Source organism: Daphnia pulex, chromosome 4, assembly GCF_021134715.1.
Source record: "Daphnia pulex isolate KAP4 chromosome 4, ASM2113471v1".
Taxonomy (NCBI): Eukaryota; Metazoa; Arthropoda; class Branchiopoda; order Diplostraca; family Daphniidae; genus Daphnia; species Daphnia pulex.
The window spans coordinates 8,873,798-8,901,492 of record NC_060020.1 but is presented as its reverse complement, the minus strand read 5'-3'; the positions used below and the strand labels follow the sequence as shown (position 1 = coordinate 8,901,492).

The 27,695-nt window shown below is 34.6% G+C and overlaps 2 protein-coding genes across 11 annotated transcripts; one reads left to right on the top strand and one right to left on the bottom strand.

The window, feature by feature from the left end:
- Positions 1-1,984: 1,984 nt before the first annotated feature.
- LOC124192052 lies at positions 1,985-17,995 on the bottom strand. 10 transcript variants are annotated; one of them, XM_046585191.1, is made up of 13 exons: positions 11,159-11,215; positions 11,009-11,089; positions 9,710-9,794; positions 9,419-9,620; positions 9,181-9,331; positions 9,012-9,096; positions 8,878-8,948; positions 8,577-8,788; positions 7,197-7,389; positions 6,256-6,329; positions 3,975-4,166; positions 3,841-3,906; positions 1,985-2,751 (listed from the first exon to the last, which is right to left on the bottom strand). In XM_046585191.1, exons 5-13 carry the CDS (start codon positions 9,265-9,267, stop codon positions 2,082-2,084), a joined length of 1,650 nt encoding a protein of 549 aa, XP_046441147.1. In that variant the 5' UTR covers positions 9,268-9,331; positions 9,419-9,620; positions 9,710-9,794; positions 11,009-11,089; positions 11,159-11,215; the 3' UTR covers positions 1,985-2,081. The 10 variants fall into 10 exon arrangements, with proteins under 10 accessions (XP_046441147.1, XP_046441149.1, XP_046441145.1 ...); XM_046585193.1 differs by having other exon boundaries at positions 9,710-9,791; positions 11,159-11,179; XM_046585189.1 differs by lacking the exons at positions 9,012-9,096; positions 9,181-9,331; positions 9,419-9,620; positions 9,710-9,794 and adding exons at positions 15,381-15,426; positions 15,501-15,776; positions 17,629-17,993 and having other exon boundaries at positions 11,159-11,246.
- Positions 17,996-25,674: 7,679 nt separating this feature from the next.
- Positions 25,675-26,868, top strand: LOC124192081 (39S ribosomal protein L40, mitochondrial-like). Its single transcript, XM_046585233.1, has 5 exons — positions 25,675-25,831; positions 25,901-25,987; positions 26,064-26,234; positions 26,304-26,499; positions 26,561-26,868. The coding sequence occupies exons 1-5, from the start codon at positions 25,815-25,817 to the stop codon at positions 26,669-26,671; spliced, it is 582 nt and encodes a 193-aa protein (XP_046441189.1). The 5' UTR covers positions 25,675-25,814; the 3' UTR covers positions 26,672-26,868.
- The last annotated feature ends 827 nt before the right edge of the window (positions 26,869-27,695 follow it).

Below are 27,695 nucleotides of genomic sequence, written 5' to 3'. Positions count from 1 at the left end.
CAAGCTGTTGGGCGCTTTGTTTGCGCTTCAGGTTTACACTGCTTCGTCGACTAATATTTCGATCCATATTTTATTGAATAATTCCACTGCGGTCGCTTATATTAACAAATGCGGCGAGACTCGTTCTCTAACGCTGATTGAAATTGCCGTTTTGTGGTGTGGAGTCCTTAATATTTATGTTTTTTCTCCCCATTTATCAGGAAACTCCAACATCGTCGCTGACGAAGAATCTCGAGTTCTTTAGGCCCAAGTAACTATATGCTCTTGTCGGATGTATTCGGAAAATTGGCAAATATTTGGCAAATGACATTGACCTTTTTGCTTCCGCTTGAAACGCTTAACTTGATTTTGTTTCTTGGTTGCCACAACCTTGAACATTTGCAGTAAATGCCTTTACTTCGAACTGAGCTGATTTGAAAGGCTATGCTAGACTAAAGCTATTCCTCCCTTTGCCTTAATCCTTTTTTGTTTGAAAAAAATTAAACTTGATCGGGTAGCTGTGGTCCTGGTGTTTCTTTTATAGCGGTCGCAACCGTTGTCCTCTTTCTTTTGCAGGTGTCTACAGATATTCAGCACGTTTTTTATTCAATCCTTTTCTTATTAATTCCTTAGAGCCGCACAGGTTGCTGTGGAGGAGTTTCCAGTTCAGCATCTGGAGGTTATCAGGATTAGAAGTCCTTTGTTTGGAAGCGATGGATGGATTGGTGTCCTCAAAAACATTGGAATACCTTATCGCCTTCTCTAGCCGATATCATGGACTATCTGTCTAATTTATTTCCTGTCGGTTTCTCTGCGGCTTCCCTAAACCTCCATCGTTCTATGCTATGGATGACCGTGACCCCATCGATGGTTACAATCTTGGACAGCATCTATTGGTGTTGTAGCTTCTGAAAGGTTGTTACAATTACCTTACCCAGATGTCGTCGTTAATCCAATTCAGTTTTTAAGCCCGAGCGGCTCCTTAAGCCTTGTTACCCTATCAAAAAAATTTGCAATGTTAGCTTTTATAACTCTTTTGGGTGTTTCTGAATTATATTTGATTTCTCATTCTTCAATTTCAATTTCAGATTTTGCCGATTAATTCTATTTTTCTCGCCTTAAAAATGCTCAATCGTCTGGCTGGCCTTCTCAAATCATGCGTTCTGTCCGTTTGAATGGCTTTTGTTGCCCGGTGGGCTGTTTGGAATATTATATTTCCGTAACGCGTGTGTTCCGACTTTTGAACGAATTTACTCTTTAAAGTCACTGGCTCAAGTCTTGCCTTTCGGATGCCGGGTTGAAGCCGGATTCTTTTTCAGCATACTCGACTCAGGGAGCCACAGCCTCTAAGGCAGTCTTTAGGGGCGTTTCCGTCGAATCCGTGTTAAAGTCGGCTCATTGGTCCACGAATCTTTCATAAATTTATCATAATGAATTGTCTACGGTTTCTGTTTCTAAACCGGTCTTTTCACAAACAAGTGCTCTTTACTTAAGTTCCACGGAGTGGCGTATAGTTAAACTAAAAGGAAAATGCGTCTGCAGAAATGGAAAAGATACACCAACGATACCAATACGCCATCTATCAAGAAAAACAAAATATTTCGTTCTGCTATCGGCCGCAGTGGTGCACATTGGCGTAAACTGTGCACGACTTTTTGCCTGTCTGCTACTTTTTGGTTGGAATAAAGTATATCATAATAATGACATTTTGTTAAGAACATAATAATATATGATAATAAAAATATAATAATAATATAATAATATTTCACAAGTAGTTAACCAGAATTAGTTAAATTTGACAAACTAATCATAATTAAACTTATTTAAAGCAATTCTTAAGATTTCCTGAATTTTCTCAAAATTTAAAAAAATTCCCGAGTTTCCTTCTTTTTCTACATTTTTCTCAAGGACTTCACATCGAGGAAACATCGTGTGATGAAACATTCCACCAAAATGTGGTCTCATAGAGCCGAGAACTTGTTAATGAAGATGCTTATAATAGGAATTAATAATTTGATGGTGTATTTTAAACATTAATTGAAGAAAAATCTGGATTTAAATATCGTGCTTTATAACAAACGTGATTTTCAAAATAATAATAATCAACATAAAATACAATTAGAAATATTGAGTCCTTTGCATGAACAAATATTTGATGAAATACAAGATGATTCTTGTGCCGACTTTAGTCGATCTCTGATTTTGTTCATAACATATCTACTTTCATATTTAATCACGTAAACTGTGAGAGATTTTTCAAAAAAAGAATTGATTTTTTCCTTTGTATCAAGAAATTCTGTGCAAATTCCTATGCAATGTTTCACTATACATCGTTTTTCCCAAGGTGGAGGATTTTTTTTTACGTAATTGAATAAACATGTTTTAATTGCATACGACGAAGGTTTTGTTTTCCCAAAACATTCCTCAATATGCGAAACAAGTAAAACAAATAATTTCAAAAGGCAATAACAGCGAGTGACTACGGGATCAAATGCGTGAAATGCATTGCGTTCCACTGTAGGAAAAGACGGTTTCCAGCCGCTGATTTCACTTCCAGCAACTTGTCGGTGTGGTACCAAGAAGTACTTATCATCCTTATTAGAGCTATTTACTAGGCGAAATGATGAAGGCAAAGGCAGAGGAACTGTATCGGTTTGTGAACCAATTACTCCAACAGTTATGTCAATGCTTAATTTAAAAACGTATTGTCCTGGGTGAATGACTTCCTTTCCTCTATAGAAGCAGTCTAACGTAACGCAAGTTTCTGAAAAACTGAAAAAAACATATTGATTAAAGACTTTTATGACGAAACAACCACTGCTGTATTATTAAAATAACAATGAATTCTTAAGTAAGGACTTCTAACATCGTTCAAAGAAAAAATTATAATTTGTTTTGAATTCTTAATTTTTGTTGGGGTCTCCCTCTTAACGTCAGCCTACACCAGGGAAAAGGGGGTGGTCACCAACAGACCCTAAAGGAAAAGAGGGGGAAAATGTTGTTATGGCCAGGGCTAGGTGGCTTATAGGATGAAGGCTGGGATGGCCAAAAAACGAAGAATGGACTAGATTTATTTCAAAATTTTAATCGTTAATATCTCGGCTTCTAAGCCGAGTATTGAAAAACCCTGAAAAAGTTTGAAGATCAGTTGAAGCTTTCCCATCATTTTAAAACAATTAGATTATTTTTAGGTGTAGCAGTTGACAAGAAGAAAAAGTCAAAATTTAGCCTCCCCCCCTAATTTTTTTTTGTAAACTACAAACTACAAAAGAAGCGATTGCGGATTTTACCAATTGACTTAGTGCAAAATTTTCCAAAAAAAACATCTATTTGTTAGTTTTTCGACCCCCCAGCGACGATTTCCGCAAAATCAAAACTGCCCAAAACGGTCCTTTGGTGGCGGATCGCTTGTTAAAGCTCGAATCTATGTTCGTGTTAGCGGTTTATTTTTTTACGCGTTTTTCCGTAAACTGCTTTTATCTGTCCGGAAATTTTGGGTAGTATTTGTATCTTGCCAAAGTTGACGTGATTGTTTAAACATTTTCATTTGGGTAAGAATAATATACGATACAAATATCTTTGAAAAGCCGAGATGATCTTATGTTAATAACTTCACTTTGGCTTCTTTCTTAGACATAACTGCCATGGCTGCTAAAAGCAGAAAATGCAATAAAACTAATCTAGAAAATACAGCTACGTTAGCTCTTTATTGTGGTGGATGGTTATATTTTTCCCCTGTTTTTTTAGATTTTTATTTAGATAAATCTTAAATTAAAAAAAAATGGAAATTAAAATGTCTTTTTTCAGTATCGTCCAGAGTTGCCAAATTGCAGTGTTATTTTTACAATCTCATGGAATTACCTTATATTGTGGAATAAAACGTTGAGATGATTTATCCGGTTCACAGCATCCGCTAAGAGCAAGTAACTATGTTAGAAAACAAAACAAAAAATTATTATGAATTTAATTTACTGAAATTGCCTCATGCTTCTTACAAATAATACAATAATTTCGCTGAAGATGTACTTCCGTCTTGCTCGTTTTCAAAAATTGACGACGATTCATCACCATCATAAAGAACAACGTATTTTCCGTCGTAGTATTTTCTTTCGTCTTCTTTGAAATTAGCCAATACTACCATGAAATCGAATTCGTCCGGTGCAATAATTTTTGAGTTTTCGGCAGAACTTGAAATATGTTTATATTAATAAATAATTAAATTCACAACACCCAGTAGAGTAGGCTAACGTCCGAAGTTGCCAGTTCGATGAAATTGTGAAAAATTGATTTGACACGAACCAGTAACAGTTCTCGCATGGCGGCTTATGGAGTTTCGCCCGTTTTAGTTTTAGTTTTTAATTTTACCATTTCAGTCATCTTCAGTTGCTATTCTTAATTAGATAACTACATTCCTTAGTTATCAGGTAATCTTTTAAGATTTATTTCCCCTCGGTAGTAATTGTAGTTAAAGACTGAAATGGGGAAATTAAAAACTAAAACTAAAACGGGCGAAACTCCATAATCCGCCATGCAAGAACTGTTACTGGTTCGTGTCAAATCGATTTTTCACAATTTCATCGAACTGGCAACTTTGGACGTTAGCCTACTCTTTTAACAGAGACCGAACCGATGTTGGACACCGTTTAGTGGACAGTGCGAAGTCTACATAGTTTTAAAAATCTAAATTTTAACTTTGTTTTTCTGTTAAGTGTAACAGTAGCTCGTACTTTAATTTATTGTCGGTTGAAAAATCTGGAGTAATTTAAGAAATAAAAGCAAATAGAAACAAAGAAAATAGGAAAAAAAATTAATTAAAAATTTCATAGCTAAGTTACCCGTTATATCAAGTTATGATTAGTGATAAAATGAATTGATACGTAATTCCATAGGAAACTCAATACTCTACATTACTGAAGCAAAAGTATGATTTTAATAAGTATGAATAAATGATTAGTAATTTTTTAAGGTCTTATTGTTGGCCGTAATGTAATTTTATTTTGAGGGTTGCGGCAGGAGGTAAACGAGAAAATTATGTGCTTTCTTTTTCAAGTAAGAAAATCCGTTTTACTTTGTTATATTATCAACATTTAATAATCGATATCATTATTGTTATCTCTTTATTATGCAATTTTCTTATAAATTTTACCATTGTACCATTTAAGACTCTGTCCAGTTTTACGCCCCAAACTCAAAAAATGAAAAAAAATTTTTGATTTTCAGAGTCATGATTTTTTAAATTCGTGAGCTGAAGAGCTTAAAAAAAAAGTTTTTAAAGGAAAAGGTACCATGCTCTGGGAGACTGGGAAATAACCGGGTAAAACTTAAACTGTCTAATATGGGTACGGTTTGTCCAACACTAACCTTATTATTACATCTTAATGGACTTCAATGAATAGATATATGAATAGCTTATTGAGCAACACGTTAAACAACATTAGCATTTGGCTCACATTTTATAGCCTTCATATTTTCATTTTTTAAAATACTTCGGGGGCCATTTTTAGTGTTCTTTGCACAAAAGGTAGTTTCAGAAGGCATCTAGTGCACTAGGCAAAGTACAGGTACGGTGAGAGCGTTTATGGGAAGAGTGATATCGCTTCCATTGTTTGAATTTCTAATATGGATGGGAAAGGTGCATTAGGAAATGGGGCTACTTTTGACCTTCACAATAATTACATTGCAAAGGTCCAATTAAAAAATGCTTCGTTAGTTATGTGTGTGGAGAATAATAGAGTGTGTGTATAGAACGGAGGTGAGAGAAAAAAGGAAAAACCTATTTAATCCGCTTTAGAATTGAAATTAGTTAAGGTGGATCAAGCAATAAAAATGTTATCTTTGGATTAAATACAGACCTAAAAAGGAGCTCCATTCCCTTTAGGCCCTCTCGGAAAAACTGATAATTACGTCACAAAATACGTCACAAAAATTACATCCCGTGATCATTAAATTCTAAAAAATCCAGTAATGCTTTACCGAACGCTAATATCAATCCCCTCCCCTAAAGGAAATCGTACTCCATAAGGATTTGAATTAACCAGATCGTTCCAAAAATTGTTTTTTCCCATAAGCTCCTTCACCCATACTTATACTTTTGGCAAGTTTTGTAGATGTCCGGAAATGGTTTCTTTTATTCCAAAAATTAATTGATTAACTTAATGAACTGTGATCCCACAAAAATATTTCTTATAACCAATTTCTGTGTAATTGATTAGTTTTTTATTTCCCTTGTCGTGAACTAGTTTTTAAATATGACACGAATAAATTCAAAATATTTACCTTCCATACTGAATTATTTCGCCTTGAAATCGGTTATCCAAATGGGCAACGGTGATCACTAATTGGTTGACATACTGAAACAACGAAACGGGAAATGCATAATTTCTTCGTTGCTTTTATACAAACTTTCTAATGATCAAAGATTAATAACATATTCCCATTTAATAGCTCTTGTTGTCTAAGATAGGAAAGGATAAGAAATGGAACCGCTGGTTCCCTCATACGCTTGTTGGTTGAACGTTTTGAAGTCTAAAAATATGTAAACTTTAATAGAAATATAAAAACAATGGCTGTTATTTTAAAAAAAAATCTGGTGCAGTAAGGAGCGCCCCGTTCCTTTCCCGAGGGAGTATTTTAGAAAATGAAATCTTCCCTCTTGACCATGTTTTCTATCACCTGTGCGAGTTTTGAAGAAAAATAATGATGGTAAGCGAAGTAAAACCCCTTTAGCGCCTTTATAATTTAGAATTAGTTTTCATAGGTAAATCAATTAGGGTAATTTTGAAGTTGGGTATTGATAAAAATGCTGTCATCTGTTCATCTGTTTTAAGATTTAGAACCATCGGAAAAATGTCCAAATAGGCTGACACCGAAAATAAAAAAATTGCCGCTTTTCACCGTTTTTATGACTCCAAAAGGTTGAAAGAGTCACGTAGTTTGATGTCTAACTTAACGGAATGATGTGTATCATCAAACTTTTTCAAACCTTACATTTACAAACTTTAGCTTAAAAATAGATTTAATTATTTTTTGCGATTTTCTTGATTCTGATTGTTGAAAAATCCTAATAAAGATTTTCAGATGTGTCTTTCAGCAGACTACTGTGATTTTTGATGCATTAAAGGCCCCTAAACCTTCTGTCCTCAGGGATAATGTAAACTATATTATACGACACGGATAAATCCACAAACATACAAGGGAATATAAGGACACAAGCATACCTCGCAAACTGCATTTGTGGCAGCACACCAATGACAGTGATTTTGAGAACAACCAACTTTGCCGAGCTTATCGTCCATTTGATGAGCGTGTTTAGACAAAAATTGTAGAATTTTGGTTGTATCAAGATCGGAATCTGTCGTCCATACATCTTTGATAATATTCCAAGCGTTTCCAGAAGGTAGCTGAATAATACTAGACCAAATTGACATTATTAAAAGCCATTTCTTTAACCATGGTTCACATAAAGCTTAATACTATGTAAACTTTTGTTGAAACCATGTGTGAATACTGAATTTAAAAAATTAAAAAACAATTCCACAGCTCAATCATGCCAATGGAGGGTTTTTGGTTGTTAAAATCTTGAAATGCGCCGGAGCGAGTCGCAATGAATCCTCTTATTCAAAACTTATCAGCAAATCGAACGGCGCAAACCGCGATTTCTAAATAGTTTTTAAGGACGATTGTTGTTAGGACGATTGTTTTATCGCTAACAATCAACATTGTTATGGTAACAGTGGGCACTTAAAGTGTCCGGACACCCGAGAGAACCTTATGGAAAACCGCTGTTTTCGCAAGGCGAAAAAGTGGTCAAATTTACATTCGATATAAATAAAAAAATTTTCGTAGGTTTTCTCGGGTGCCAGGAACAACCCTAATTTTTTTTGAATTTTAAAATAACGGGAAGGGTAAGTTTTTATCCGAGGCAAAAGTGTCCGGACACTCGAACAGTAGAGAGGCCCATATGTAAATGGGCTTACTTTGAGTTCCGATTGTGACTCATTGAAAAGTGCTTGAGTAACGCAAAATGTCTTTAAAAAAAAATCTGCATTTCCTCTATGGCACGCGTGAATCACGATTGGTGAGTGGAGGTGAGTCAAAGTAAGGCCATTTACATATGGGCCTCTCTACTGTCCGGACACTTTTGCCTCGGATAAAAACCTACCCTTCCCTTTGTTTTAAAATTCAAAAAAACGTTAGGGTTGTTCTTGGCACCCGAGAGAACCTACGAAAAAATTTTCATTAAAATCGGATAAAAATTTGACCACTTTTTCGTCTTGCGAAAACAGCGGTTTTCCATAAGGTTCTCTCGGGTGTCCGGACACTTTAGTTGCTCACTGTATATCTTGAATTATTTCTAACAATATCAATTGTTAGTTTTCCTATGTATTTACCTAAAAATACATGCCCAAACGATTTAGTCGACATACTTTCATTATGATAAATTTTGAATAAAATGGAGTACATTGAGACAGGTTCCGACGCCCAGTCAAGATTTCTGAAAATTTAAACCCAAATCTGGCCTTACATGGCTTGATTGAATCGTGAACTTGTTGGTGTTAAAAAGTTCGATTTGAATTTAGTTATGAAATGTTCACTACGTTTCTCGGTTTGTGTTAGTAAACCCGTAATCGATGCGCCTTGGTATTGCTCTCTCTAACGCATCTCTATCAATACCACTCAATTTTGCATGAAATGGCTTCTTTGTACTCAATTTTTCAAGTAGTTCCGGTGGAAGGAAGGAATCCATTCTTCGACAGCAAATGCATAAGGGAAAAGAGTTTGATAAAACATCGTTTAAATGATCGATAACCTATCCATACAATTAAATAGGAATAAGAAAATAAAAACATTTAGTTACCTATAAATCTGCAATATTATAATTAATATAAACTAACTTACGTTTTGCCCAAATATATCAATTACGTTATGATGCGAATATGGCAAAAGGAAGCTAACGGTTTTCGCACAACCTACATAATGGAAAACACATCTAAGTTTTAGACAGTTAACAAATCGATTTTGAATATTCCCACCTAGTCTGGCAGCATAGACTATTGCTGTTGCTTTATAGTAATCGAAACAATCAACCATGGTTTGACAAGAGTTAATCAAGTTATTCTGTAACGGGACAAACAATATGCAGAGCTTGTTCTTAAAAATTTTAAAAAAAGTATCAGGTACTTCTAAATTCTAAATGTCTACCATGACACCAATCAAATCCAGTCCGACAGCATATTTACATAAAACATGCAGCATTGGACGAGACCAAATCGACTCGAGCTCCGGCATTTATCAGCAATTGAAAAATTGCACTAAAATCTCGTCGACAATAACGGGTAAGTAAATGCAGAGCCTGAAGGTATTTTTTTAAATATGAAGAGTAAAATGTTACACTATTTTAAGTACAATTTAATGAAAATATTTAAATTTGCTTATTAACCGTGTCTTTTTTGCTGGTCTGAGCATTAACATTTATAGTATGTCTTATTAAACTTGCAATAACTTGATAAAGTTTTTCTCCAGAATTATATTTGCAAAGTTGATGGAGGCAATTCCATTTGTTTGTGGTTTTCGCGTTCACGTCAATTCCATGTTTTAATAACACATCAATAATTGATGGCAATTGTGGTGTACAGTTATACCTTTTCATGTAATAAAAATATCTTAGTACTCAACCTTTTATATTAGCTGGGTGTTATAAAAGCATAATGCTAATCTACAGAGATTTTACCGACAAGCAAATTGCAATGCATTCCACCCGAAATCGTCTGTTTTTTTTACATCTGCACCATAGGACAATAAAATATTGACGACTTCTAAATAGAAATATTCAAAAGATTTGAAGGTTACTTTATTATTTGTTCGTCGAATTCTACACAAGATTTATGACAGTGACCTAGAGAACAAAAAAAAGATCCTGACTACTCTACGCCACTGAAAGATTAAGATCAATAGTAAGAGATTATAGAAAGAGTTAAACTGCAGGATAATAATCCATTGCTGGAGAATTATCAAGCTACAAACACCCTACGCCATGGTACAATATCCTGCACGGAAATTAGAACAGTGATTTTCTGTCCTAAACGGGTTGGTAAACTACTTACAAGTATTTGTTTGTAGAAAAAAAGGAAACTTAAGTTTATATCCGAGTAAATCGAAGGAGTTTTCAGGGTAAGAAAAAATGAATTTGCTGAAAAACGGAAAACTATACACACCGTCAGCACTAGGCTACGTCTCACCTTGAAACGAGGCAGTTTAGAATGCTGAAAAGGTGTTTTTTTTAATAAAACTAAATGGACTAAACTTCCTGTTATAGATTACACAAACCGATTATTGATCATTAAAGATTAAAATAAAAAGACATGGTGATCCTGCTCTCTCCCCTTCGCTCACTGCTGCAAGTAATTCGAACTTACAATAAAAACAATAGGAAGGAGTTTAAAAAATTTAGGATTGATTTGATTTTTAAAATTGAATTTTCATTATTTTAAGCCAAAAGACATCTCTGAAAAAAGCTTTACTTAAAACCTTTGTTAGTATATTGATATAAGAATGCATATCAACATCAGGGATGAAACCAATCTGGAGGCTAGTTAAGGGATAAGGATGGAGAACTAGGAATAAGGAAGGGGAACACATGATTCAATACTGGTATATTAAAAATATTGATGTGCTCTTCCCTAGCAAGACAGGTTTTCTAATATCGAAAAAAGAAAGGTATAGAGTTGCAGATCTCCTTACGCTGATCATTTTCAGCATTGAGTTTAGGGTGTGCAAATGAGCGGAAATTCCAGTAAAACGCGTTCAAAGTTTTGAGTTTTACTGAGCTGACGCGCTTCCCAAGCCGGCCAGGAAGGGGGGTCAAGCGGGGGGTGGCGCGTACCCATGGGAGAGGGGTGAGTGAAGAGCGGTTTACCTGAGCCATACTACACTATTCACACTAGTAATATGTTGAATTTACAAAAAGACACATCGTTTGGTCACACTTGCATCTTTCCTTAAAAAAACAAACAAATTACATCACACTTACCCACAACATTCTCTCTTCTATTTTTCCAGCAGACAATCATGAGTGGGGTGCGACCTCCAATAGTTTTCCTGTTTACATCAGCTTGTGCATACAGCAATATCGTTATTTCAAACACAAATGCAGAAAAATTAAATGGTTGTATTTACTAACCTCCTTTTTTAACCAAACGATGCATTTGAATTCCAAAATCAGTCTGTAAGGCTGAATTTTCGCACAAGGACATCATAAGCTCAGTCAACTAAAAAATACATTCATGAGAAGATGAGCTTTTATGTTACCTTCTTTGCATAGTATCAACATTATCTTTAAAATTATCAAGAATAATTACTAATATGTAAAACTTATATGTAATCGATTTTGATCGAAGTATAAAGGTCTATTAAAGAAGTACCAAACAAGATGCCTTTTGGCAAAATCTTTGGGATTATCTTTTCACAAAAGTAAATAAATAGATTTATAGTACATAAATGTAAATAATATACCATACAATATAAAAATTTATATTTTCATGTATATTTAATATGCAGTAGGGGAGAGCGGGGTCATGCTGGACACGTACCAGGTGGGACAAGCTCCTTAACTGACGGTGGGGATGAGGAAAAAAAATAGTGTGAAATGAAGAATTTCATAACAACTACAGGGTAAAAGTTTAAGTAAAATCCTGCTAATAATTTTTGAGTAATAGCAATAATAAAAAATGGCGGTCAAATTTTATGTTTGTCATTGCCATAGTTTTTTGTTTAATTAATCAACCTCCACGGTTAAAAGTTTTTTGATTGTTGAATAAAATACTTTATTCATTCTGTTTTCATGTTGTGTAAAAATTGTATTGTTACGGTTAATCGTTTCAGAATAATAATGATTTAGAAAAATGTCTTTGATGCGGGTAATACTGGTCATCTTTTTTGGGGTAATAATGGACTGTAAGAGCAGTAGGCTATAAAAATATTAAAATTTTTTTTTGTAAACAAACAACATGATTTTGTAAAAAAACACCCTCTTTACTTTTATTTGTGATTCCATACTTGAAATTTTCTAAGCCCCTCCTCTTTTTACATTTTTAGCGCTGCGTTGTCCATTCCACCCCCTCCCCAGCATTAAATACCAATGTTTGATAACATATTATCTTTATTACTATTATTTTTTTTACATATTATATTACCTTAATGACGAAAGTATCTATTAAGAATTTCATTTTCAATAGTTTTGCAATAGCATTAGAGTTATAACCATGTGTTTTATCACCCCCCTCTCTGTCCAGTTTCCCCATCTGAAATTTGTTTTTCCCATTATTTTTCAAAGTTTGATTACAGCTAAAATAATGATCTGATCTTTATGAAAAAATTAGGGGACATAGATATCGGAGTGTTTAACAATGCTGTTTGTTCAATTTGTTTAAAAAAATTATGTACAGTTTAAGAGATATTGGGAAAATATTTTTTTTGTCCTGAGTGACCCCGCTCTCCCCTACTTAGGACAGGTATTGGATAAACCTCCTCAATTTTTTTCGATTTAACTGGTGTTTTTTTGTTACATAACGCAATGTATTAACGCATGGTACATTATTTTTGTAAGGGAGCAGTCATCATTATTTCTTAGTAAAATAAATAAAATTTCTTATAATAAAGATGAATTGATCGTTCGTTATTTCATCGTATACCAATTCTATTGGCTTTCTATAAATATCAGTAGTTCTTGAATAGATCTAATTGACGGTGCAAAATGTCAATTTTCTTTGAACAACAAATCGCTTTATCAGGAAAGTGTCAAAAATGAAACTGGTAGCGTGAATGCTTGGCATAGACGAATTGGACGAAAAGAAAGGTTAACGAGGGTCTGACCAATTAGCGTAAAAGTTTAGGGAGAAAATAAGGAATGACGTTTTTATGGGATTCAAGAATATTTTTCCTGAAGCCGTAAAATTACTACAGAATCACAAACTATTTGTAGGTTGTGGGTTGCAATTGCGGATTCTTGGGAGTGTTTTGTTACGATTCCTTCCAAGAGGTAAAATCTGCTGAATGAAAGAACAGCTTCCTGGTGAGATAGGGAACACTGAGTCAAACGCGTTTTGTATGCCTAGAAAAGCGGACGCAAACACTTTCCATTCTTTGATGCAGACTCAACAAATGAGATAAGAAGATGTGTGGCCCTCCCTGAAGCCGTTTAAATACCAGGACACACGCCTTGACATCGCATAAAGTACCTGGCTTAGCTTGGACCTGTACCGCCTGCTGATGACGCCCGTAAGGGAGACCGGGGCTATGTGGGACACTTTTTTTCTTTACGCTGCCAATTTACAAGTATAGGAGTGATTCCCATGCATTTCTCAACATTAGGTTATTTTTTAATATTTTTTCGTTAAACTATGTAATAGTTATTTAATTAAATGTAAAGAGGAAAAAATGAAGGAAAACAAATTTTTAGGGTTAAACGGAACAGAGCCAGGGGCAAAACAGAACATCATTTTTCTCTGCGACGGATGGATTAAATTTATTGAAAGACACATTAGTGAAAAGAAAATTCATTTCTCTTTCAGAATTACTGTAATTTTATTCATTCTATTGAGTATAAGTGGAGCAATAAAAGAAGATGTCTTTTTTCGATCTTTTTTGGTCGTTTACTTGGCAACAGATGGCTGTACCATTTAACCCGGACCCAAACAACATTAAATAAACTAAATTATCAAATACTCAGAAAAATATTTTTTATAAAATAAAAATACTATCTTAAACGAGAAAGAAAACCCTATCAAATAGTTTTCTGGGTTTTATAAAACTATTTATAGAAGTATAAAAAAATTGAAAACTAAACGTCACGTTTTTTCCGATTCCAATTTTTTTGTTTTTCCCATTAAACTCGCAAAATTAATCGGAAATTCAGGAAAAAAAGTTTATTGGATAAATAAAACATCATTTAAAATACGCTGTATTTATTTCAGAATTTTTAAACAAAATGTACAACTCAAAACTGCCCTGTACATTTTAGCCCCGTGCCTCACATAGCCCCGGTCTCTATAGCTACAAATGACCTCGGGGGTACAGGTCGTGATTCTTAGAGTTTGGTCAGAATGACTGATAAGAGACGAAAAGATAGAATTGGAGAATATTCGTTCAGATAATTGCAATGGCAGCAAAAAAAATATGAGGTGAGAGGAACAATTTGATTACTGTTAGAGATGACAGAATCACGTCCAGTGAAATTGGTAGGTTACCTCGTCTAAAATATTTTCAGCTTATCGAGAATTAGAGCAATTCACGGCAAGACGGATAAATGAGTGACCACAAAAAGCTTGCGAAAAACTCTAGTGGCCTGTATGTGCCAACGTAAACTGCCTGATTTGTGTGACAAAGGAAGCGGATGGGGCCAATTGACGGAGCTATTTTCCCGGATACGGAATTTAAATTTCTTTCTTAATTTTCTTCTTTTTGAGAACGAGGACATGAAAACAAAAAGGGATGCGTTGATTCTACGTCTTCGACAAACAGACAGACTGAGGTGGCAGAGAATTATAAACAGTGATAGTGGAAGTTAAGGGCAGTGTCCAGAAATCAGCTAGAATACACCGACATTGGGTCGAAGTTTCGATTATGAAGAGCTGATAAGGAAAAGACTGTTTGGAAAAATTGCCTTGTGGTGGAGCCAATTGGTGACGAGACATACTCAGAGTTCCAGATGCTACTAATTCTGGCAGATTGACTACCAGTCAGAAAGGGGCCGAGGTAGCTCAAGAGAAATAGAGCTGAGGAGAGGTGAGAGCAAGACTGGCAGTTTCAGATATACCCAAATACACATGGTTAAGGAACCCAATGGTTAAGGAAATCTTTGATCCTGAAAAATTAATTTTTTTACCGTCTGGTTTTCCCAAAATGTTACAAGATAAAAAAAAAACACTTAATTTCTGGTGACCCCCATTAGTTTTTCTTAAATAAATAAAAAACTACAATAGCTAGAAAATCCCTATTAAAATGGTTTTTGGCAACTGGCTGCGAGTCGTCGTTTCCCAAAAAAGTGAAACCCCCAAATCCCCACATCCGGCCTCCTTGATTAGTGGACTCGTTGTCAAATATAATGTTTCTACATTATATATGGAATAGTGCACTTCTCTGTATGTGTTTGAGTAAAAATAGTAGAAAAAAAGTAAATAGTAGATGATGATCTTTTACTGGGTACGTGTATACTTTAATGTAGAGCTGTGCCTCTAATCATGTTGTGGAAAAGTTCGCGTTACCCAGTGCAATATATTAAAATGATTACTAACATTTATATAAACGTTTTGACAACATTTGTTAATGTAATATAAATATTTCTTCAAAGTTGTATGTTTTGACGTGGGCAACGACAATGACTAATAAAAAGATGGAAAACTTACCTCATGTGTATCTGCCATTATTTTTGCTTTGTTGTCTCAATATTTACTGAAAATTGCCAATAAAAATAATTAATTTTTACCTACATCTTATTATCGATGTAGATCTTGTAGCCGATGTACCTCATCTCGGCATTCTTCAATAACAAATTAGATTAGGATACTCATGATTGAAAGTTTCGTGGGCAGGCAAATAGCTCTGTGATTTTATTTTAAATTTGACAGAAGGAATAGCAAAGTTCATGTTTTCCCCCCTTTCTTTAATTGTTTACTCTTTTCACTTCTCTTTTTCTCCTCTTCAGTTTCCCCAACATGGCGTACAGCATTTAGAGGTACGGTGAACTACCTACGTTATCTCTTCCATTAATTTTCAAATTGAAGCACACGGAAAACTGAAAACTAGTAGGTTAAATATTATTTAATAATAGCGTGCTCATTCTTTTATTAGTCAAGAAAAATTTTAAAATCAGTTTGTGCATAATTTTTAAACTATAGCAATTTTCCCAGAGGACCTTAATTGCTGGGAGTTTGTTTGGACAGGCGCTCGTGGGAAAAATTGGACTGGAATGTAAATACGGAACACTGAAAATGCCCTCTCTTGTAATGACGTCACCACGAATGGTCTAGTTCCTACCTCTAATTCAATTTCTTAAATTCTGTAGTTATTAACCAGATTTCTTTAATATTTTTTTCACAAACAGCTGAACTACATAAAAAAAACACTTGCTCAACGAAGAACTTTGAATGAAAAAGGAGAAAAAATTGAAAAAGAAAATACAGTCATGCCTGCAAGTTTCTTTAGCTGGTAAACTGCTCTATATGGTTTTATTTTAAGTTGACGGAAGGTATACTAAAAAGCACACCTTTCCTCCTCTTTGGATTTATTTTGCGCTATTCCATTCTTTTCTTCTCTTCCTTTCGGTTTTTTCAACTTCCCCACCAGATTGACGAAAATGGCAGGTACAGTAAGCTTCCTAAGCTATACCTCCCGTCAACTTCAAATAAAACCATATAGAGCAGTTTGTCTGCTAAAGAAACTTGCAGGCATGACTGCATATGGGCGAAATATATGAAAAATATAGGGGAACAACAAATTAGAATTATCAATTTAAAAATCAAATAGTAATACATTTTGTAATGGGGTATGGTGATTTTAATTTAAAAAACGAACTAAATAGTAAATACACCAAAATTTACCTAGTTATCATTTTATCAAGGCTCAAAGTGTCGGTCACGTGACTGACACTTGAAAAATGAGGGGTGCGAATGGTGATGTCAGGCTGCAAGAGTCCGATCTGCGCATGCATAGACTTGACCACTTGGTCTGAACCGACCAATGGAAGAATTCCTGCTTGGTCTGTATGGTCGCTTCAGACCACGTGACCAAGTCTGTGCATGCGCAGATCGGACTATTTGCATTAGGTCACCCCTCGTTCAGAGTTCAGTTTTCGCCAGTCACGTGACACTTTGAGCCTAAATAACTCGGTAAATATTTTTTAATAACAATGATACGCCATTAATTTTGTTTTTTTCCTATCTTTTTTTGGTGTAACTAGTTTTCTTTTTAATATTAAAGTCGCCGTACCCCATTATTGGTGAAAAAAAAACATATCTGTGCCCTCCCTACTATACGGGGAAATTTTAACATAAAGAGGTGCATGTATAATATACATTATTTTATTTTATTTTTGAAACGTGAATCGTTCTTCGTACCCTAAATTATTGAAAATTGTAAACGGGATTTTTTATTTTAGCCATGTTTTAACGCGAGGGTTGTCCACTCGAAAAAAGATTCGTACACCCCCATATTTTAAGTAAAAAATAAAAACAAGAACAAAAATAAAAATGAAACAAATATTTAAAAAAACGAAAATTAAGTTGAGAAGAGTTTTTCTAGATTTTTCACAAAATTTTCTCGTTTCGTATTCATTAATCATCATTTGCTGAACGTCATATAGAAGGAATTTGGAATTTGTAAAAGGAAAACAAAATGTTGTCCCAAATTATTTGTTCGTTAACAATCTTGTTGGCATTCGAATGCTGACCGACACTCTGACAGTAATAAAAAAGGCGGTTTTCAACTAGAAAAATAATTGTAAACCCCATATTTTGAGTAAAAAATTTATAATAACAAAATACGGAAAAAATATTAAAAAATGAATATTTTATTTTATATTCGTCCACACAAATACTGAGTGGATAACCCCCGTATTAACGTTTTTAGTTATTTACATGAAGAAACTTTCCCTACCTTTTTCATTTATTTTCTTGCTAAAATTCTTTGTAAAGATCCTTTTCTGTAGCACTTCTCCTTTAATTGGTTAACTAAACTAACTCTTCTTGTTTGGGCACAAACTGAAACGAAAGTCATACAGAATTTTTGCTCAAAGTAGCATGATAAGATCAAGCATGGAGGATGAGTGAAGGAACTGACATAAGCAATCTCAAAACTTGGTTTCTTAAATAAAAAAACTGATGAAAAATTGGTTGATTTCCTTTGAATTGTTATATTTGCCTATAACCCGTAAGAACAAATCGAAATTCGTACGTTTTTTTACATCTCGTGATGGCAATTCTATGAAAGAACGACCTTTTTCACAACGTCACTTATTCCAATATAAAAATAAAAAGTTCTTTCCTCCTTTCTTGTTCTTTCTTCATCGTTGATCAGATAACAGCTGCGTGATAACAAATGGCCGGTCTAGAATGTAGAATGCTTGACTTTTATCTCAACATCTCAACTCAACAGCTTTTACCGGCTTTTACAGAGGGGTTCACCAGATAACAAAAACGCAAAGAACTTAAATGTGGAATTTCAATATAAAAAATACAATCAATCAATTGAAAATCAAAATCTATTATTCATTAGTAAGAATTGACAAAGATGTCTTAATTTTTGCAGTCCTGCAATTGAGTTGTTTGCGTTGTTGTTATCTGATAGCGCGCGCGCCAGTGCCCCTAGTAGCACAAGGAGAAGTTACGATTTTCGCCCCTCAATTTTCGGAGGTAGTAAACTTAAAGGGATAGAAAAGGGTCTTCAAAAAAATTCTTTTTAAATAAATAAATTCATGATTCCATTAAATAAGCGGCGCAAATTTTTTTAAGAAAAGTATTTTAGCGCCATTCTAAGTATTTTTTTTAATTTTAGATAAAATTTGTTGTAACACTGCGCTTATGGGGGAAAAAGAGGTGTTCTTAATTGGTAAACGAGAGACGTGGGGGGAAATCCTACGACAATGTCAAGTGTGTATGATTTGAAGATCGTCTTTTCTTCTCTTCGGGAAAAAAAGAAAAAAAATCTATCTCTTGCCGTTGTAAAGTTTTTGGAGGTGCAATGAGACACGTAGCGACATAAGAAAGCACGCAAAACGAGGGGGTGGTCTTAATAGCTTGAAGTGTACTGTACACTTTCAACTACGCGGTATCCCCTGGGCATCGTTACAGACTCAAAAGCTTTTTTTTTTTGGGGGGGGGGAGGGGGGTTGACCGACTTTGACAAACGAATAAACTAAAAAAATCCGGAGATGAACGAAAAACCAAGTTAAATATTAAATACTTAATGCAAAATAAGGCAATGTATCATTATCAACAAAGTAGGCTATTATTTTTTTAAAATCACTTGTTTAGTTATCATTATAATTAATGGCTACGTTTGGAAGATACTATTGATTGCTTTGGGGTGAGATGGACAATGACTAAAGAATCGATAACTAATCGACTGATTAGCTACGATGGTAAATTTTTTCCCTACTACTTACACACTCATAAAGTATCACCTTTGCCCGATATCGCCCCAAAAATTATGTCAGTATTACGTTTAGATTTTTTTTCTAATCACTAATAAAAACTAATTTAATAACCTTATAAATATTATCAAACAGTCACGTTATAAGTTATTAAAAGGAAAAAGTTCTGTTTATTGGACTATTATTTTGGACAATGAGATTCCATTTTAAATAACATTATTTTTTAGTATACTTGAGTATACTATCCCAAGTATCTTTTTACCTTCCTATAATTGCATTGAAGAATTCTGAGGCACCATTTGAAAGTCTATGAACCAGTTTGATAGATTACACTTCATGAAAACTACTGCTGTGTTTCATGCCAAAGCATATAGCCTTGTCATACAGCGAGAGAAATCTTTGGGAATTAATTTAACCATATAAAGCATTGCGTGTATTGTCCGAATCTGGAGAGATCAGGGAGCAGAGAGTTTATAGCTAAATATGATATGGTAACCTCCCCCTCGATAGGTGTAGACTGACGTTATTAGGGAGACCACCCCAAGAGACCCTAAAGGCAATGAGGAGGAAATGTTGTTTTCGCGAGCGCTAGGTGGCTTATAGGATGAAGCCCGGCATGGCCAAAAAACGAAGAAATTTTGGGAAATTTTGTCCAAAATTTCAATCATTAATATCTCGGCTTCTAAGCCGAGTATTTAAAAAATATTAAAACAGTTTGAAGAGATGGGCTATCCTATCATTTTAAACCAATTAGATTATTTTTAGGTGCAGCAGTTGACGAGAAAACTGCTGCACAAAAACCGAAAAAAAGTCAAAATTTTGGCTACCTCTTCTCAGTTTTTTTCAAACATCTCCTAAACTAAAAACGCTAGGCGATTGCGATTTTTACCAATCGACTTAGCGAAACATTTTGCACAGAACCCTTATATTTTTGTATTTTTACGACCCCAGCTATGATTTCCGCAAAATCAAAAACCCTAAAACGATATCTTTGAGTTGTAGACGGCTTGTTAAATGGAATCAAAATGCATTCCTGAACAGATTTTAACCTCCACTGGTAACACAAAATAGGTTGTCTTTGTATTAATAGCTTTTCTGACATAGAATGCTCGGACTCAATGTAAGAGATTTAACTGTTACAACGGATGAGTAAGGACTTGTACCTTAGACCTTCTGCACAGCTCAACACCTTAACCTCGAGGTTGAGATTCTTCTTTACTTATATTTCGTGGTCTCATTGAATAATATGTATACTTACATACAGGAGAACTAAACGTAGTAAATATACATAATGGTAATAGGCTATAGTTTTAATTATCGCTAATGCTATATGCAGCAAAAGTTAACCCTTATTCCCCATGTATGCGAGATTGACTCGCTGTTTATTAAGAGAGAGATAGAGGGGAATTTTGAGTTAGTCTTACTTTTGAGTCATCTGAAGAAGTTTAAAGTAAATTCCCATGCTTTTCCTAAGCGATGATCGCCCTGATGGTGCCCGAGAAGAATTTTCTTATCCAAGAACCATTGCGTTTGGTAAAATAGTAAAAAAAAATTGATATTTTCACTACTGAGAAACTGTTCACTTTTTCGTTTGTCTTGATGTGAATAACATGATTTAATTTTGGAAAGTTTAATGGTAATCATAGTGGTGAAAAATACTTGGAAAAAAATTCTCCTACTACTCAATTCTTCTTTCATCTCATAGCAGCGGTGAACCACTAAGTTAGTAAGGTTTTTCACTTTTTAAAAGTGCGGAAACTCGAGCAGTTGTATTTGCATCGGTGGAGGGGGAGACGCGTTCAAGGCTGAACCACTGATCGCGCTACGGAAGAAATAAACGCAAAGCAAGCCGGAAATTTGTTAATTTTTAAAATTTACGCTAGTTGTTAAGCGAAAACGACATTTTAAATACATGAACTTTATAGTTAAGGCCAAAAGGATAATGTTCACTAAAAATAAAGACGAAAATCGGCTAACTAACATATGGAAACGAGACGGCAATATGTGAATTTTAGTCATCATAGTTTGAGCTTCGGCAAAGTATATAAAAGGGTGACTGTATGAGTATGAAACAAAATGAAACAAGAAATTAATAGAATTCAATGAATCTTTCTCTTATTGAGATAATAAGTCAATATTTATTGGAATTCTTTATAAAGTTCCATATGGAAATTTTCAAATTCTATAAAGGGCAATTATCAATCATTACTCGGGGGCATTAGTTAAGGGGGAAAGAAAAATATAGGAAAAGCGAGGTGGGGTAAGAAAAAGGCGGTAATCGTTGCTACACCCGTATAAATCGTAAACATAATCGGTGTTATGTACAGTATCTTCCATAAAAATCCGAACACCTTCGTCTCTTTCTTTATTTAAAAAAAATATTTGGGCAATTTCTTCTTAATTCTAATAAATGAACTTTGTAAAATAATCAATTCTACACATAATATAAAGTCTTGAAAGTTTAAAAAAAGAAAATACATTAAACTGGGCTGTTTGAAAAAAAAAATGGCGTTCGGATTTTTATGGAAGATACTGTACGTGTATCCAATATTTGCTACAACTTCCCCATATTACTGTCTAATATTTTTGGGATTTTGTAAAGTATTTCTAATGAACATTTGTATAGTTATTTTATTGTAAAAAGGTGTAAACTAGTGCAGAATGAACGTGTCTCTTTTATATTTTCAAAATTTATTTCTAACAGTAAATCCATTTGAAAAATGCATTTTTTTTTACAAAATTCATAGGAAAAATTCTGCTCGGGGTGCAGTAGGGGAGACTGGAGTAAAACGGGACACCGGGTCAAAAGGGACAGTGGGGGGAAAAATAGTAGATGTTAATAAAACTTTAAAATTTTTTAGTATGTTATGTAAATTTGTATAATCTACTTTGGCATGAAATTTGGTTGATTTTTGTCAATAACTGCATGAGTTATTGACAAAACTAAAAAAACGGTTTTTTTTTTAGAAATTTTTGTCTCCGCCATTTTATGTTTATAAAAAGAAATAAACGCTAATGGCATGTAAATTTAATATGGAAATGAAGCTGATTCATTTCTTGATCGTTTAAAACAAAAATTAAAATTTTAGATCAATTCATTTAGACAGTATGAACTTTTTAAAAAAAGAGTTGTAATCGGGAAATCGGGAAAGCTGTTTTTGCCTAATATGGGACAGTTACGGACCAATCAGCGTAGAGCATTTTTAAGAGGCTCGATTTCCTGACCTAGCAACGCAGGATGTCCTACTGCTCCATAAGGGTTTTTGTATATATAAGAAAAAAGGTTCATTAACACAATAATTTAATTGAAACATTTATAAACTCAAAGAGTCTATGCAGTGGAACACTTTTTAAATTTTATTAAATTTTATTAATGAATTCTAAGGTGAAAACGGAGGACGTCCCTTACCACCCACCCCAGTGTCCTCACTTACCCCAAAAAATAGGCTCCTCCCATAAATCTGAGTAAACTTTAAAGTTTAAAGGTCTTTTATGGGGAAATGGTTTATTATAAAATTATAAAAAAAATATGGGGGGTACATTACAATTAGAGCATCGCGGTTGCGACTACAACTTTTTCATTTTAGATAAAAATAAATCACCACCAGATTCTAAAATCACCAGATCTAAAATGAAAAAGTTGTAGTCGCAACCGCCAGATGTCACTAGTCGTAAAACAATTAGTTTATCAGTTTTTCATTAATTACGGGAAAAAAAATTAAGTAAATAAAATTATTTTTGTTCTGGTCGCACCGCAAACGTTAACACGTTAAGTAAATGACAATCACGTTAAGAATGGAAAGTGGAATTTAAACCTAAGGTGAAAAAGTTGTAGTCGCCACCGCAAGATGTCACCAGTCATTAAGTGAAAAAGTTATAGTCACAACCGCCAGATGTCACTAGTCGTAAAACAATTATTTTAGCAGTTTTTCATTAATTACAGGAGAACTTATTAAGTAAATGGAATTATTTTTGTTCTGGTCGCACCGCATATTTTTTGTTTAATTTTCAAGACCAAAAAGTCTGAAATCTGTTGTAAAACGACCGAGCTATGGAGCGTTACATACACACATACAAAGTGACATGGCTTTTTTTTCTGAGTATGCGATTATTAGCTTCGCCCTTCGGGCTCGTAATTCAACTAAAGAGTGGTTATTTTTAAATTTCAATCACTGAACTTTATGTGTAAAAATAGGAAAATATGAGTTAAGCAAACTAAACGAAAATAACTTGCAAGGAAATTGAACTGGGACAGAAAAATCCCGTTTAAAGACCAAAAAGTCTGTAAAGAAAAGTGTGAATTGTGAATATGTTCGACTTAACAATAGGCCCTGAATTTGTCATTTAAGACAGTTTTCAACTGGCTTACGACTATCCCTTCGCGGCGAGCTGATAAGCTTGCTTTTCTATCTTATCCATTTTTGATTGAAAACGTTTAACTAAAGCCAAATAAAATTTTGGGCGCCGAGCTCTTTTGACGTTTTCATCCTTACCCTTTCCCCAAAGTTTTGAAAATATGTTAATGGAACGATTTTTAACGATTTCGAATCGGATTTCATTTCTGTTCACAAAAACGGAGTATGATGTCGGGCAGATTCTTCCTCCACGGGTAATCTGCTCGTCATATTGGTGTCCACCCGTTTCGGCACTTTTTTCGGCACTTTCGATTTTGGCGTTTTCGGCACCCATATAAAACGCTTGGTCCCCCCCTTGTATTTAAAATCTCCTCGTTCATAAAAAATCTTTCCGTTTCGGCACTAATATTCTCCGTTTAGGCACAAATTATGTCTTTTTCGGCAGCAACTGTGTCCGTTTCGGCACAAAAACAAAAAATTATTTTTCAAGTCATCTAGGGGGATTTTCATTTCCTCCATCAAATCCACCACGTCTACCTCTGCCTAGCTCGCACAACCCGCCCAGAATCACCACTAACCTCATCATCAACTCCTCCAGAAAAGTTTGGGAATGCGTTTTTGCATGGTTAGTTATAAAATATGCATCTTAGTTATAAAATGAATTTCCTCTAATAAATTGTATTACATAAGAGATTCAAACCCGGATGTCCCGCACTCAAGCTGAATACTATGCTTACACGCCAAGAACTCAGTTCAATTCTAAAGAAGTACGAGAATCTGAAATCTGAAATTGACGATATATCGTCATCCCTAATGATAATGACCAAATAAACTTTATGAATAAATAATCTAATAAATAATCTTTCTAAGTCCTTGCCAAAGAAAACAAATTCAGATTTTGTTAAAAAAATGAGAAAAAACTCGCATTTTTTACAGAATCTAGGCATTCCATCTATTTCGTTTTAAAAATATAGAAAAAAACAAGGAAAAATGATTAAAAGTGGATAATGACCTGCACAGAATAGAACCTAATACTTCTTTTATGAGAATCCACCGCTGTACCCACTAGGCTGCCAATTGCTTACTCACTATGAATCGTGGTGGAAACAATGGGAAGATTTTGCGGAAAACAGGAATTGAAAATCATACTTTCGTAAAATGGCAACGCATGTGGCATAGGTGAGGTATAACTGCCACAGGCAGCTGAGGGTCGGTGGGTGGATCGAACAAAATTGACTCCCAGGGTGAATCACAGCTCTGTGGCCGTAAAAGAAGAAGGCTTTGCACAATATACACGACACCTAGTGGAATTTATTTTTTATGAATTTTGGGGGCGGTGCCGAAACAGACAATAATAGTGCCGAAACGGACAAAAGTGGCTATACATCGAAATACCAATACTTAGGACCACCTCTGGTGGCGGTGCCGAAAAATACAATCGCAGTGCCGAAACAGAAAAAATTGGTGCCGAAACGGACAAAATTCAAAGTGCCGAAAAAAGTGCCGAAACGGGTGGCAACCGTCATATTCGATCCCGTCATGCTCAGTGAGCATTGCTCACCCAGTAATTAATGATAAAATTTAAAAAAAAAAAATTGAATCTGATAGAGTGAACGATAGGAGACTTTCGATTTTCTTGATTTTTCCCGTTTTATATCGCGAATATCTCCGAAACTAGAAGAGATTTAAATTCATTTTTTTTTCAGAATCAGAATTGCTTGCAATTCTGCATAAGATAGGCGAATTTAGGATTTTTCTAGTCCGCCCTTCCCGGATCCCTTTTCAGAAACGGGCTTCACAAAAAGTTTTTCGACCAATGCGATCTGCTTGTTAACCACGGTATAAAATAGGTGTTACCCAAGGTGTTACCATCATCTCGATTTGTCTATTTTATGCTCGGTTGTGAATCGATGCCGAATTCCCGAGAGAGAAGCGTGACTGGCACGCATGGACCATTTTAATTTAGTCCGACGCTTAAGATAATGACTATGCATGTGCCGGTGATAATGTCGAGTGATGTTGCACTTCTCTTCTGTGAAATGATAAAGTCTATCTTTGCTTAAGCAATTCATGGAATTTGTTATCCGTTTTTGTGTTTCGCGTTCGTTTTCGCAGTGTAGTACGTTCAAGGGTTCTCTTATAACCAAAAATGATACCTTACTGCTCCGCGTTTTAGGGTTTCACGCTCCGCGTTTCGTTCTCGCGTTTTAGGAACATCCCTTCGTTTTTCTTTTTGTCGCCTGCTCGCTCGTTTGTCGTTGCTCGTTGCTTCGACTTCTAAGTTCTAGAAGTACCATTTAAGTTTAATAAGTGTTAACTCCGATTTCAGAAACAATATGAATAAGATATTAAGGTTTACTTCACCACATTTTAATTCAATTTTATTTTTAATCTTTTTTAACAATTCATTTTCAAATTACAGAATTAGGGAAAGCCTGGTGTTGTCATCCAGAATGATTTGTACAAACATCTACTTCCCTACATTTCTACAAGTTTCTACACCATTATTGTAATCGAGGACGATAATAGCAATCTCAAGATATTTAATTGTTTCCATTTGATGAGTTTAAAGTTTTAATTTTCAGAGCAGAGCCCATGAAAAAAAAGAAAAAAATGGACCCCCAAATTCTCAAAGCTAGGGAAGAACGGAAAAAGAAGAGGATTGAAAAGTCAATCAAGAAACTTGAGAAAAATGTCAAGCAATTAAAACCAATAGAAGAAATTGATTTATCCATCAGTCTTCAAAAAGAAAAATGGTAACTGTGCCTCATTGGTAACAGAGATCTTATTATAAGCCTTTCCAATCAATACATAAATTAAACTAGGACAAGAGAGCGGGCAGAAACAGTTCCAGAACCATTATTGAGGCAGAGACAAAACATTTTGAAAGCTTGGTGTACCTATAAATATCAACAGCACCTTCAAGAAATGAAAATGGTGGATCGTATTGGGACATCACAATCTCGAGCCTTGGAGCAATTAAGAGAGATATCTGAAAATCTGTACATTGGTGCAATACAGGTGAGACATATCATGTCATGTATGGTGATTTGTATTTATAAAATGTTTCTCTTACATTCAGACGGATAGCACATTACTGCCCTTTACTGCAGTTGGACCTAGCAGTACCCCTCCACTCAATAACTATGAAGTAGATGGAGAGTATATTGATGAGACACCAAAGTGGAAATAATACAGTTTTGGAATATTGAATCAGTTATGAGACTTTTAAATGCTATTCAATAAAAAAATAGATTTCGTTATTGAGTTCATAAGTTATAAAGTAAGGTGGCATCGAATGAATACGCTAAATCAAGCGCAGTAGCTTTAAAAAACTGTAATTTTCCATTTGATAAAGAAAGCTTTGAAATACAAATAGGAAAACAAGTAGTCAACGCTGTACTTATTTTCCTTAAACTGAAACTTGAGCTCTGTGTCTACTTTAGCCGTTTTAATGTTAGCCGATGGAACCAAAAGTTCTGGAACTTTAATGTTGTGAAATTGGCAGATATTCTGACTGGTCACACCTAAATAAGTAAAGAGCAAATATTGGGATCAGTGCGGTATTTGAAATTTATTCATAAATAAACTCGTTTTATTTCATCAAGATAAAGAAAAAGACAACACACTTTAATTGGTTATTTGATACCGCTTCGCTGTGACCACAGCAGTTACTGCTTGAGAAAAGTCTTTATCGAAATCGCAAGAATATATGTCAACTTCTGAGCTGAGCATGACTAAACTCATGGCAAAACTGTCGCTAGGCAATATTTCTTGTATATTTACAGACTTCTTTGACCTAAGAACTGATGTATTTTCTTTATATCAAAATTTCTACGCATTTTGCATTTTCAACCATTCGCCTCGACCGGTTGACGTGCTCACGACTTCACTTATTAGCTCAGTAAGTAATAGTTTAAAATTTCTCGTTCAGTTCGATTGATTCAAAGCTAAAAAAATAAATTCCGCAATAATCTTTACGCTTAGGCTTAGAATGATTATAAAAAAAAGGGAGCCGTTTTATTCGAGGGACCAGCCTTGTATTCGCCATTCGGATGGACGCTTCTTTCTTTAATGATATCCGAGGTCGCGGCTTCACACCCTTTATCTTACTCACTGTCTGCACTTTCGGTATATACTCCTAAGATTTTAATAAGAACTATCTAAACAAAAATTCTCACCAACGACTTTGGTAAAGTGCATTCTACTATTTGGTA

Excerpts from the sequence above, each read along its gene's own strand:
- LOC124192052 (XM_046585189.1), bottom strand. Across the intron at positions 11,090-11,158 it reads TCGTTTGGTTAAAAAAGGAG|CTGATGTAAACAGGAAAACT; the intron begins GTTAGTAAATAC and ends TGTATGCACAAG. Across the intron at positions 6,330-7,196 it reads CCACAAATGCAGTTTGCGAG|TATGTCAACCAATTAGTGAT; the intron begins GTATGCTTGTGT and ends TCGTTGTTTCAG.
- LOC124192081 (XM_046585233.1), top strand. Across the intron at positions 25,988-26,063 it reads CAAGTTTCTACACCATTATT|AGCAGAGCCCATGAAAAAAA; the intron begins GTAATCGAGGAC and ends TTTAATTTTCAG. Across the intron at positions 26,500-26,560 it reads TGTACATTGGTGCAATACAG|ACGGATAGCACATTACTGCC; the intron begins GTGAGACATATC and ends TCTTACATTCAG.